Source organism: Pinus tabuliformis, chromosome 1_1 (genome assembly GCF_031772625.1).
Source record: "Pinus tabuliformis cultivar Carrire ecotype Pingquan chromosome 1_1, CPIR1, whole genome shotgun sequence".
Taxonomy (NCBI): domain Eukaryota; kingdom Viridiplantae; phylum Streptophyta; class Pinopsida; order Pinales; family Pinaceae; genus Pinus; species Pinus tabuliformis.
In genome coordinates, this window is record NC_142297.1 from 335557328 (window position 1) to 335569386 (window position 12059).

Here is a 12059-nt window from a genome sequence, read left to right on the forward strand (position 1 = left end):
AAGTTAATTCCTCAGAAAAATGATTATGCAGGAGAAGAATCCATTTCTGTATCGAGATGGACGACTGTAAGCTTTTATCACAGTGAGCAAAGCCGAGGCTAAGACTCAGTGAAGGCTACCTGGCTTACAGAGGGCTCGACCTTAGAAAGGACTCAAGAGATTAGGATGCAGAGAGAATAACTGTTCAAGAAATCTCTTAACCTCGCTCTGATACCATAAAAGAATGTTGAATGAATTAATTCCAAATGAGCATACAGCTCAATGATAATACAGAGATATTTACAATAATAGAAACATCAAGTTTCTATGTAGAATATGGAAACACTCAGTTTCATCCAAGAAACTGCTTAAACGAAAAAATAGCAACAGATAAAAGAATGAGTATTAAATACTAATTAGGAATATTCTAATATAAATTATTATTTGACCTCTTGGCAGTCTTATTCTTTAATTTGTGAGCTATTTTGGTGGACTTGTCAGCAAAAGTCTGATTATTAGCACATTATTTTATTTTTGGGGCTTATGTAGGCGAAGGAGACTAATTCGAACTCCTCATTAGTGTATAAATTCAAGTGAGATGATTTCATTTGCTCATCATCACTTTGGATTGGATTGCTTCTATTTCTTGAGAATTTCACACTTCTTATTAGTGGATGAATTGGAGCTTTATGGATGAATTTTGATGTTTGGATTTGGTCTATCTTATCTTGGAGCTTCTCTCTTGTCAAATTGTTGATGGTTGGATATATTCTATTACATGTAAGTACATGCTTTTCATGTTATTTTTGTTTTACTTTCTCATATACACTGGACTGAGATTTTCGCTAATCTTAGGGCTAGTTGCTGCAAGCATTTACTGCTTTAAACTGTGGAATTTTGTCTCTATTATAACATCTCTCAATGTATGGGCCATGTAACATGAACAAAATCTCCTGGGGGTAATTCTATTAACGAATTGATCTTGATAAGCCATCAACTTTTGCACATCGAAGTATAAAAGCTGCAAGAATGCTTCTCTTTGACTTCGAAGGCTAGCGAAGTAGTCTTGAGGCCTCCTTGACCAAGAACCAAAGGTCCTCACTCATATTCTTCATAGACTCCATTCTCCCAAGACTAAAGGCACTAATCTAGCAAAAGGTGGTCACCTTAAGCCAAATTCTTTCACCTTTTCCTGTGTCTAGCCAAGTTGGGTCACCTAGGGATCATTTTCCTAATGAACTAGCCATCCAAAACGTTCGATCTCCTAGCCCCTCTTGCGCTGGTGTTACTTCAAGACCTGCAAATTTGAGGCCATTCTGACGGTGGAGTTGTGATAAGAGCCAAGCCTTAGCTTCGAGATCAAACTTTTCCCTATCATCCCCTAAGGCTAGTACCTTATTGGATCAATTCAACACCTTTAAGTGATTATTTTTTCTTTGATCCTTTCTCCTACCGTGTCTAGGCTAAGGACACCATTGGTTGCTAAACTCCTTCCTTCTGTCCTAGACTGGGTCCACTTGGTTCCATGTGGTCTTAAGAGTTCCTTTGAAAGACAATTCTTCAAGAACCATCTGGGATACCAATTTCAACAAGGATTTTAGGGATTGAGAAACTCCTTCACAAGTCATATCCCATAAACCTAACCCTCAAATCCTCCCTTCCTTTTCCTAGAAGACATTGTACCTTGCTTAGAAAGCAAGCAAGCTCCATCTTTCAAACTCTTCTGGGAAGGGAATTATTTGGGTCACTCCACATCCATTCATTGATTTATCCTTCATTGGTGACTCCATAATATACCAGGTCTCCTCCCATCGGTGAAATTCCGTAAATAGAAGGGAGCCTTAGCTGAGGTGATAGTGGGCTAAGTCTCCATTTGTTGCCCTTGGTCTAGCATTTTCCCTTTAGGGATCCCCTTTAGGTCCCTTGCTAGTTTGAGCGGTAACATGGCTCACATCTCTCTATGGCTTGTATTCTATATCTCTGTGTGGCTTGTACTCTATATCTCTCCATGGCTCGCATTCCTGTAGCTCACATTCTATACCTCGGAACGTCCTTCTCTCATTGTTTCCTATAATATTTGAACAATGAGTAAATGATATATATGAAAGTTAGTCCGTGAGTAAATAATCTATATGACAGTGGGTTCATGACCTTGATGACAGTGAGTAAATAATCTATATGACAGTGAGTTCATGACCTTGATGACAGTAAGTAATCTATATGACAGTGAGTCAGTGATATATATGATAGTGAGTCAGTGACCTAGTATGGCAGAAATCTTTGATATGGCAATGGCAGTAACCCTTTATATGGAACTGACCTTGATATGACAGTTAATGTATGGTCGTGACCTTAATGCATGGAAGTGATCTTGATATGACAGTGTCCTTGACATGGCAGTGATGTTAGTGCATGGTGGTGATCTTGATATGACAGTGTCCTTGACATGGCAGTGACGTTAGTGCATGGTGGTGATCTTGATATGACAGTGTCCTTGACATGGCAGTGAACTTTGTGACACTCTGATCTATGGCTTGTCTCTGTGATAATGATATGACACTATGACAGTGACAGTGATGTAGATTGTGCTCTTATGACAGTGTGATATAGAGGTCTGTGTTTGCCTCTCTAATATACATGTCTGTTGATGTTGAAAGACTTATGTCTCATGATATTTGTACATTGGATCTCAGCTGAACATTTGATGAATATCTAAGAAGAAGAATTTGGTTGGGTTTCCCCCCTTGTGGGGTTTTGCTGGTGTCTCTATTGTGTATGCATTTCTACTATTGTTCCTTACTGTTTCACTGCCTTGTTAATGTTATTGTTCTCTCTACATAATTGTTAATGATGATATAATGTTATGGGGTGAATGTAATGTGAATTTGTTGAAAATGTATAAAATTGCAATTATCTACAGCAGGGAACAATCTAGCCCTAAACATTAACATAAGGCTGTTCCATAAGACATCAAAATGCCTCCAAAATGTTTAATGATGTGTCTATTTTCCTTGAGAGCTTGGAGCAAGTAATAAATTACAAGAGACCCTATCAATACTCTACCCAATTGACAAATCCAAGAAGATTGCATTCACAAACCCCCATGGATTCAATGATTGTGTAATCATTCTTGTGCATCAGCAGAAAACCTCCCTTTTTACAGTGTCTCCATAATAATTCATTCCTGCTGCTGGAGATTTTTTATGAATAAACTTCCCTTACCATCTTTACAGAGAATGGTGGATGACAGTACCAATATACACTATCATTTTGGATGTTGGCAAATTATCTGTGCTGCTTGTTTGTGATGTATTGGCAACAGAATGCTCTTCAAGAGATAATAGCGGTGATGTTTTCAGATATTGTTTGCTGAATACAAAATCTGTTGTGAATTAGTGACAACCCTGCTAATTTCCAATAAGTTGTATCAGTAACAGGGTTGTTTTCATGATATGGGATGCCTGGAGTTTGTGAAAAGGTTATGTCTATGATCAATTGGTCAGTTGCTGATATTACCTCCAATTTGCCCCACTTCGGCGGAATTTTTACACAGTGAATATTTATAATAGGTCAGGTTCCCTATGCAGGTCCTGAGCATAAGAATTGTTGATATCTTCTCATGGTTGATGTGCGAAGTTCAGATTATATATTTTGGTGTTTTCTTCCAAAGTTAACCCTGTCCTTCACCTTTATCCAAATGTGAATTAATGGACTGTTATCAATTACCAAGTGGACTCAATTTGCAGTGGGGTAATCTTTCTTCAGAACTCAAAATGGCCAAAAAAGTGAATGTGTTAAAAGATCTGGATTAGAGAGACTCTAGATAGAATAAGTGTCTCCAAAAGCTAGATCAGACAAGGTCTGATAACAAGTTGTGGGTAAGGGTCAGATTGCAAGGTGGCTCTGATGCGGATGAAATGAACAAAGTTCATTGATTATAGTAATATCCAACATAAGGAAGACAAATAATTAAATTCCATATAGGACAGATAAAATATCATGAATATGAGATAAATGGTATGTCGATGATTGCAATGGTATGTGATGTTATGCTTACATGCATTGACTAGTCACAATGTTTGATGGGTCATGTCTTTTAGTTAGGATGTGTCAGTTCATTTATTTTATTATTATTATTATTTATTTGGTGCTTATTTATGTATTTATGTTCATTACAATGAACTAGATCCAGGGAGCTTGTTAAGTGAAAATTTTGACTTTGCAACAAGTCATGAAGAAGGAAATTTCCTCAATAATTACGGCTCTATTACGATGTATTGAACTTATTGGTAAATAACAGTCTTTTTGTCCCTTACTGCAGATCAGCCAAATCTGTCAGCAGCTCCAGTGCAGCCAATTACTTCTGCAACACATCTTTGCAAGTGTGTATCATTTCCTCTTATTATATGACGAAATTTTTATTTTAACGTGATCAGCAGAAAAAAGTAGTTCTTTTAGAAGAACATTATTTCTGATTCATGCACTGTTGATAAAGTGGAAAAAAATGGTAAAATATAATGTAGCAGTAAAAGAATTAGGCAATTTTATAGTGAGGAATGTTTAATGTTGGTCCTTCAAAATTTTATAATCTTGGTAGATAGACAATCAATTTTTTGTTGATATTTACAAAACTCATCAAAGGGAGTAAGCATGTGTAAATCCAATAGTAGGCTAACCATTGTCTTATGCTATTTCAGTGATATGCAATTGATGTAGCAAGTTTCATTTAATTTGAAAAGTATCTTTACAAGAATCAACGAAGACTTGTGTTATCTCCCTAGATCACCTTGTCACCGGATGCATGTTAAGCAAAGAGGATGAATCCAAGGAAATGGATCAAAGACTTTATAGTTTATAGATCAATGACTAGTAGCCTACTCTATGTGACAACTTAAAAACTAGATGTAATGCAAATAGTTGGACAGGTTGTGAGATTTGAAGCAGCACCAAAGGAAACTCATGTTTTAGTAGTGAAAAGGATCTTCAGATATCTCAAAGGAACAACAGACTTTGGACTATGGTGTCTGAAAGGAATTGACACTGGTAGCTTACGCAGATGTAGAGTCAGCAGCAAGTATAGATGACAAAAGAAGTACAAGTAGAGCAGCCTTCTACTAGGATGATTGTTTACTATCTTGGTTGAGCAAGAAGCAATCTTCAGTATCCATGTCTACAACAAAAGTATAATATATTGCAGCAACAACATGATGTACTCAGGTTCTTTGGATGAAGCAAACCTTCCAAGAAATACAAGCAGTGTTTGTCAAAAATTCTTTGATTGCAATTACTGCAAATTTATCTCCAAACTGTTCTGCAGTTTATTTATTGTTACGGAAAATATTGATAAACTTACAATTGCAATCTTCACCAAAAATAAAAATATACCACGGAAAATTAAACTGGAACTGAGAAATTCATGTACACAATTGACACAGTTATTTTGGACTAATGTCCCTGGAAAAAACCCGAAGGAAAAGCTAGTGTAGCAAATGTGGGTTATTTTACTATGAAGTAGGAAAAATCTGAGTACAATAATCTGGATGCTTTACTAGCAAGCCTCTGGCAAAATTTATGGGAGAGATTTTTCTCCCTCTGCAAATCAAATGTTCTCTTTTTGGCCTGCTGGCACTGCTTATTGGCTGTCCACACTGTTGGCCTGTGCAAGTCTGGACGGCCCCTGAAATAGCCTCCAATTGGGTCTGTTGCCGCACAAAATGTCTAAGCACCACGACAACGGCATCCCCAATCTCTCCGTTTAAGTTGTCTCCCTACATCACACTAAGGGGGTAGACCCTACGGAAATGGAATGAAGGAGAACTAGGTGGGAACCAACTAGTTCGGGAGACACAATGAAGCGACCAAGTACTTGATTAAGATTTAGCAAGACTTATAGGATTTGATTAAATTTAAACGATTGATACCAGTGTGGAATTGTTAAGTTATGGTATGTTCTATGCTTATAGCATTTTACTTATTTTTCTTATTATTATCTACATATTAGCAATCACATGTACATAAAGTAAAGTGCAGATAGAACATTAAACGATCGACAAAAAACAAGCCAAGACAAGAGACACAAGATGCGGCGGCTAGCCAGGGACAAACCCCAATGTGGGGAAACCCTTTGATCAAATCTTCCTTTATCTACAATAATTCAGCAGAGAGAAATAGTACATAAATCTGATTTACATCAGCAGCAGAAAACCCTAGATCAGTGGCATCGGCATCACCGACATCATTGACATCATCAGCATCACCGGCATCATCGGCATCACCGACATCAGCATCACTTGGCATCACTGGCATCATCGGCATCAACGGTAAACTAGGGCAGACAATATCTTGCAAACTGACCGTCGGATCGGCTTGATTCCTTCACCAAAAAATGTGGCCTTCTGAGGAGAGTCAGATCTACCTACAACGTTGTTCAGAGAGGGAGAAAGATGGTCAACGCTGGTCAAACTTCTGATCTGCAGTTGCAACCTTAAATCTGCGTCCTTCCTTCCACACATGTGAGAGAAGAGTCTCTTTCTGCGCAGTAGGAGAAGAGCCTCTTTTCTGCGCAGGAGAGAGAGAGAGATGTGATTAGATGAGTGTGTCCAAATGAGGAAAGGACCTCCTGTATTTATACACAACTGTTGATGATTGAATAGATGCGACCATTGGGCTTCTGAGCCTACATGAGTTACTGGTTGGCTTGATAATTATTCCATAATCAAAATAAATTCATATCTCCATAAATACTTATAGGAATCAGATGATTTTTAGATCAATCCTACACCTATCGACGAGAGGAATCTAATAAAAATATTATCAGCCATGAATAAGATGACCCACATGGATTTTGGCCCTAGTTTCCAATTTTAACACTCCCTCTCAACTAGGGAGAACTCCATCTGCAATCTGTCTGTTGGTCGCTACTATTCATCCATCAAATGCACTGCCCTGTACAACTTGACCCCTACTCTGCTCTGCTCTATCCTGCTTGCTCTGCTCTGCTCTATTCTGTTCTGCCTTGTTTAGATCTGCTTTGCTCTGCTTTGTTCTGCTCAGCTTTGCTTTGTCCGAATTATGAAGAAGAAGAAATGATTGAGGATGTATCATACTGACTCAAAGTCAATCTCAGAGTGTGTACCACTGGTCCCAAACTAGTCTCAATCGACCCGAAGTCAGTGTCATAGTGGGTACAACTCCTACCACTAGTCCCAGACCAGTATCATCCTCCACTGACTCAAAGTCAGCCTTAGAGTGTGTACGACTGGTCCCAGACTAGTCTCAACAGACTCTAAGTCAGCGTCATAGTAGGTACCACTCCTACCACTGGCCCTAGACCAGTCTTCCATTGACCCGAAGTCAGTCTCAGAGTATGTACCACTGGTCCCAGACTAGTCTCAACCGACCTGAAGTCAGCGTCATAGTGGGTACAAGTCCTACCATTGGTCCTAGACCAGTATCATTGATCCCAGATCAATGAAGGTCATCCTAGCATAGGGAGTACGGTAGATACAGCGATGCGTCCATCGGTACTACTATGGTCCCTATCCTCATTTCCCTACTCATTGATCAGATGAGAGGTACTTCCCATGAGTCCCAGACTGCATGGGTAGGATGCCTCGACAAGGGAACTAATCAATCTTGTCCACAGGAGAGCGAATCATCATGTCCGACAAGAGAGCGAATCATCTTGTCCACAGGAGAGCGAATCATCTTGCCCACATTCGCCATGGAGAACACATCATGCAGGCCTCACAGGAGAACTAATCATCCTGCTACACAATCGTCATGAAGAACATATCATCTAGACCTCACAGGAGAACTAATCATCCTGCTACATAATCGTCATGGAGAACACATCATCCAGACCTCACAGGAGAACTAATCATTCTGTTACATAATTGTCATGGATAACACATCATCCAGACCTCACAGGAGAACTAATCATCCTGCTACATAATTGTCATGGAGAACACATCATCCAGACCTCACAGGAGAACTAATCATGCTGCTACATAATCGCCACGGGGTATCACAGGAAAAGTTTGATTCTTTTTCCCTGTACACGTACACCACCACGAGATGGTGAGTCACCCTATGGTCAAATGTCGCTCCAAGAAGTACCCCGCGCCTCCCTCGGAGCTCCCAAAGCTCAATACATCATACAAGACCCTCATTAGAGGGTCTTTGAACGACACCAAGCCGTTCTCGGAAAGGCAGGAATTTGACTTTTCCTAGGGGCTTTGTCAGAATGTCAGCGACCTGTTCACGTGTACCGATATGTTGGAGCCTTATAGCTTCCCGCTGCACCATATCTCGAATATAGTGGTACCTGATATCGATATGCTTGGAGCGATCATGAAATACGAGATTCTCTGTTAAACGAATCCCATGCTGGTTATCACACAGGATCATAGTGGTATCCAATGTAAATTCAAATAGCTCACTGAAGAGCTTTCGTAACCAAATTGCCTCACAGGTGGTCATGCTAGTAGCAATATACTCTACCTCGGCGGTGCTCAAAGCCACCGACTTCTGCTTTCTACTCATCTAGGATATCGAAGCAGATCCCAAGGAGAAACATCACTCGGAAGTACTCTTACGATCCACCACACTGCCTGCCCAATCAACATCAGTATATCCAAGTAGTCTCACATTTCCGGCAGTGTATCTTAATCCATGATCTCTCAGCAGATTCTTAGAACCAATCCAATGTGAGTGATGATACTCAACCATATGTTGGCTCAAAGTGTTGATTGCAAAGCATATATTTGGACTTGAGTTCACTAAGAACATCAATGCTTTGACGAGCTGTCGATACTCTGTAGCATTTTGTAAAACAGGTCCGGCAACACTACCGCTTAACTTCTTAAAGTTAAGCTCCATCGGGGTAGTTACGGGTTTGCAGTCCACCATTCCGAATCTTTCCAGTATCTTCACCACATATTTTCCTTGAGATAGGAAAATTTCCCCTGGCTTCTGCCAGACTTAAAGTCTTAGGAAAGAGTGCATCAGCCCTAGGTCCTTCATTTCAAATTCAAAAGCCAACTCCCTCTTACATTTGTGATTGAGAGGGTCTGCACCTGTTAGAAAGAGGTCGTCAACATACAACACTAGTATGAGAGGTTTGTCATTTTCAACCTTAAACTAAAGGTTGGGATTGGCTTCACTCCTAGTGAATCTCGACTTCATCAAGTAGCTATCGATCCTCTCATACCATGCTCGGGGTGCTTGCTTCAGCCCATAGAGGGCCTTCTTCAACTTGCACACATGAGATTTTTGATCATAAATCTCAAATCCTTTGGGTTGCTCCACATAGACCTCTTCTTTGATCGAACCATGCAATAATGCGGTCTGAACATCCATTTGATGTAGTTTCCATCCTAGTGAAGCCGCAAGGGCTATGATCGAGCGAATGGTGGTATATCTGGCAACAGGTGCAAATATCTCGTCATACTCTTTTTCTTTCGGTTCCCTGGTTTTAGCTTCTTGAGAGCTCCTCACTGTAGGAAGACTGTTCATCTTGCTGAGAGCCATATCTTCATCAAAGGTGACATCATGACTAATCATGACTTCCCTTTGATCGGCTACATAGATTCTATAGCCCTTAGTATTTTCACCATAGCCCATGAAGATTCCTTTCTTTCCAGATGCACCCAATTTATTCCTTTTCTCTTTTGGCACATAAAAATATACAGGGATTCCAAAAGTTCTAAAATGAGATATGTCAGGTTTTTTACCGGTGAACATTTCTTCAGGAGTCTTGGAACTCAATGCTTGATGAGGGCATCGGTTTTGTACATATACGGCGGTGTTTGCAGCTTCGGCCCATAGAAACTTCGGAAGTCTTTGATCATGGAGCATGGCAGAGACAACTTCCACAATCGTAAGGTTCTTCCTTTCCGCCACACCATTCTGTTCAGGAGTATATGGTGTAGTAGTCTCCCTCTTAATGCCAGCCTCTTCACAAAAGTCATGAAACTCGTTAGATTCATATTTAGTCCCATTATCAGTCCTTAAGATCTTGATCTTCTTTTCGGTTTGATTCTTGATCAAGGCTTTGAAGTGTCAAAGCCAAGAGAACACTTCATCCTTCTTTTTCAATAAGTATATCCAAGTCTTTCGAGAATAGTCATCTATAAAAGTATAATATGAATATCCTCCCAAGGAGTTCACAGGTATCATACCAGATATGTCTGAGTGAACCAATTGTAATATATCGGAGGTCTTGCTTTGGCTTGAGGGGAATGGTCCCCTTTTGAGCTTTCCTTCGACACATCTTAGACATACACCTTCTTTCTCTACTCGGAGTTCGAGCATCCCTGTCACCCTTTGTCTTACATCGGGTAGAGATTTATAATGAAGGTGGGCAAACCTCCGATGCCAAAGTTCGAACTGAAGAGATGTGTCACAAGACATGACACCTAGCAGACTTCCACTAACCTAATATAATGAATCAACTCGAAACCCAAGAGTAAAGGCATCTTTAACATTGTTTTTCCATAGATGTACCTTGCCATTGCTGAAGGTCACCTTGTAGCCTTTGTCTTCCATTACCGAGATGGACACTAGGTTCTTTTTGAGGTCAGGTACATATAATACATCCTGGAATTTCCCTAAATGGTGAACTCTTCCTAGGAAAAGTAAATGGTAGTCGTTTGAAGCCATACACAGGTGGCTCGGGCATTTGAATAATCGATAGAAGCACAGTCTTAGCGCTTTAGGCAGCTGAAAGGAGGCGCGGGATTATAAACTACTCTGCCTGGGAGCTGCGCGATGTCAGGACTGCGTGCAGTAGTGAAGTATCACATGGTTCGCGACAGTGTGAGGGTAGCTGCGCTGCTGCGTGGGTCGGCTGGAAAGTGACCGCCACAGTCACTATTCACGATGTGATGCTTGGTTTGAGACCAAATGTAGCAGGCAACAGGTATTTAAGGCGAACTTTATGGGCTAGATGCTTGAAAATCTGCCGCCAATCGAGCATTAATGGACTGAATGTGGGCTGAACGGTCGAATTCAAATTCAAAAGGCGCTGTAAATTACAAAGGGCTGTCCAGCGAACAACACTTAACAATTTGAGAACTGAGTTGTTGCGCACTCAGACATTCATGAACCCAGACTTGTTCAATCTTCTGAAGGTAAATTCGTTTCTTGAGCAATAACCCGAGACATTGAGAGAATTGTGGAATCGCACTATGGCAGCACCTGAAGAAGCCATGGATATCGGAGTAATGACCGCCGAGGAAGCCACGCAAGCAATTACGGAAGTGGAAGCCCCAAAAAGTGCCGGGATAGTCGCAGAAATCCCTAAATCGCCGCGCACACTGAGACCCAAGAAAGACAAGTAGGCCATGGTACCAGTGCGTGTATCACCTAGAAATCCATTGAGGACTAGGCTCACCATGGAAGAAAAGGGGAAGGTTATCAATTTGGAGGCCGATGAGGAGGAAGAATTTGAAGAAATCTTGGTAGAGGAGGATGTAGAAATGGAGGTTGAAACCCAGGGTGTGGACCCTCTTACCAGACTACCCGCATATGTTCCTCCGTGGAAGGGTAGAGCAAAGGTGCCCAGGGATATAGATGAGAGCAAGAGTTCTCTGCAGACTCCGCTGCTCCCTGACGACATTATTTTTGAAGGAGCGCACTGGGGACGAGTGCTCGTGCTAAAGTTTGAGGATTGGGATCTTGCGGACCATGAGAAGTTCCTGTATTTCGCGACCATGCAACTCATGTGCCAGAACAAAGATGTGCCGATAGGAATCATAGAATTGAAGCCAAGTAAATGGCTGAGATGAGTTGAGAAAGTAGGGTTGCTAAACCTGCTTTGGGTGCCGCATTACCATTGCGCCCCAGTGACCATTTTTGTGATTAGGCAACTGCTCTGCCTGGTACATGATGGGTGCTTGTGGCTGGAGAAGTTGATACCCATCACAGACCATTTGATTCACAGAATTACCCGGCTGCCTTGCAAAGGGGAGGACCCAGTAAACATCTCAGAGGGAAAGAGTGATGATATGGCCATCACGGAGGCCATGAAGAAGTTTAAGTTGGAGAAGAAGAGAGGGTATGCCATTTCTAGCATCAAA

The 12059-nt window shown here is 40.9% G+C and overlaps 1 protein-coding gene across 2 annotated transcripts in view; it reads left to right on the plus strand.

The window, feature by feature from the left end:
- LOC149212926 (uncharacterized) overlaps positions 1 to 12059 on the plus strand; it is a 261965-nt gene that overhangs the window by 225273 nt on the left and 24633 nt on the right. The window contains exon 13 of one of the 2 annotated variants that reach the window (XM_089391932.1): positions 4301 to 4361. The exons of the other annotated variant lie outside the window; for it this stretch is intronic. Within the exon in view, the coding sequence (XP_089248058.1) occupies positions 4301 to 4361 (61 nt within the window). The remainder of the gene's footprint in view (positions 1 to 4300; positions 4362 to 12059) is intronic. 2 annotated transcript variants of the gene reach the window in all.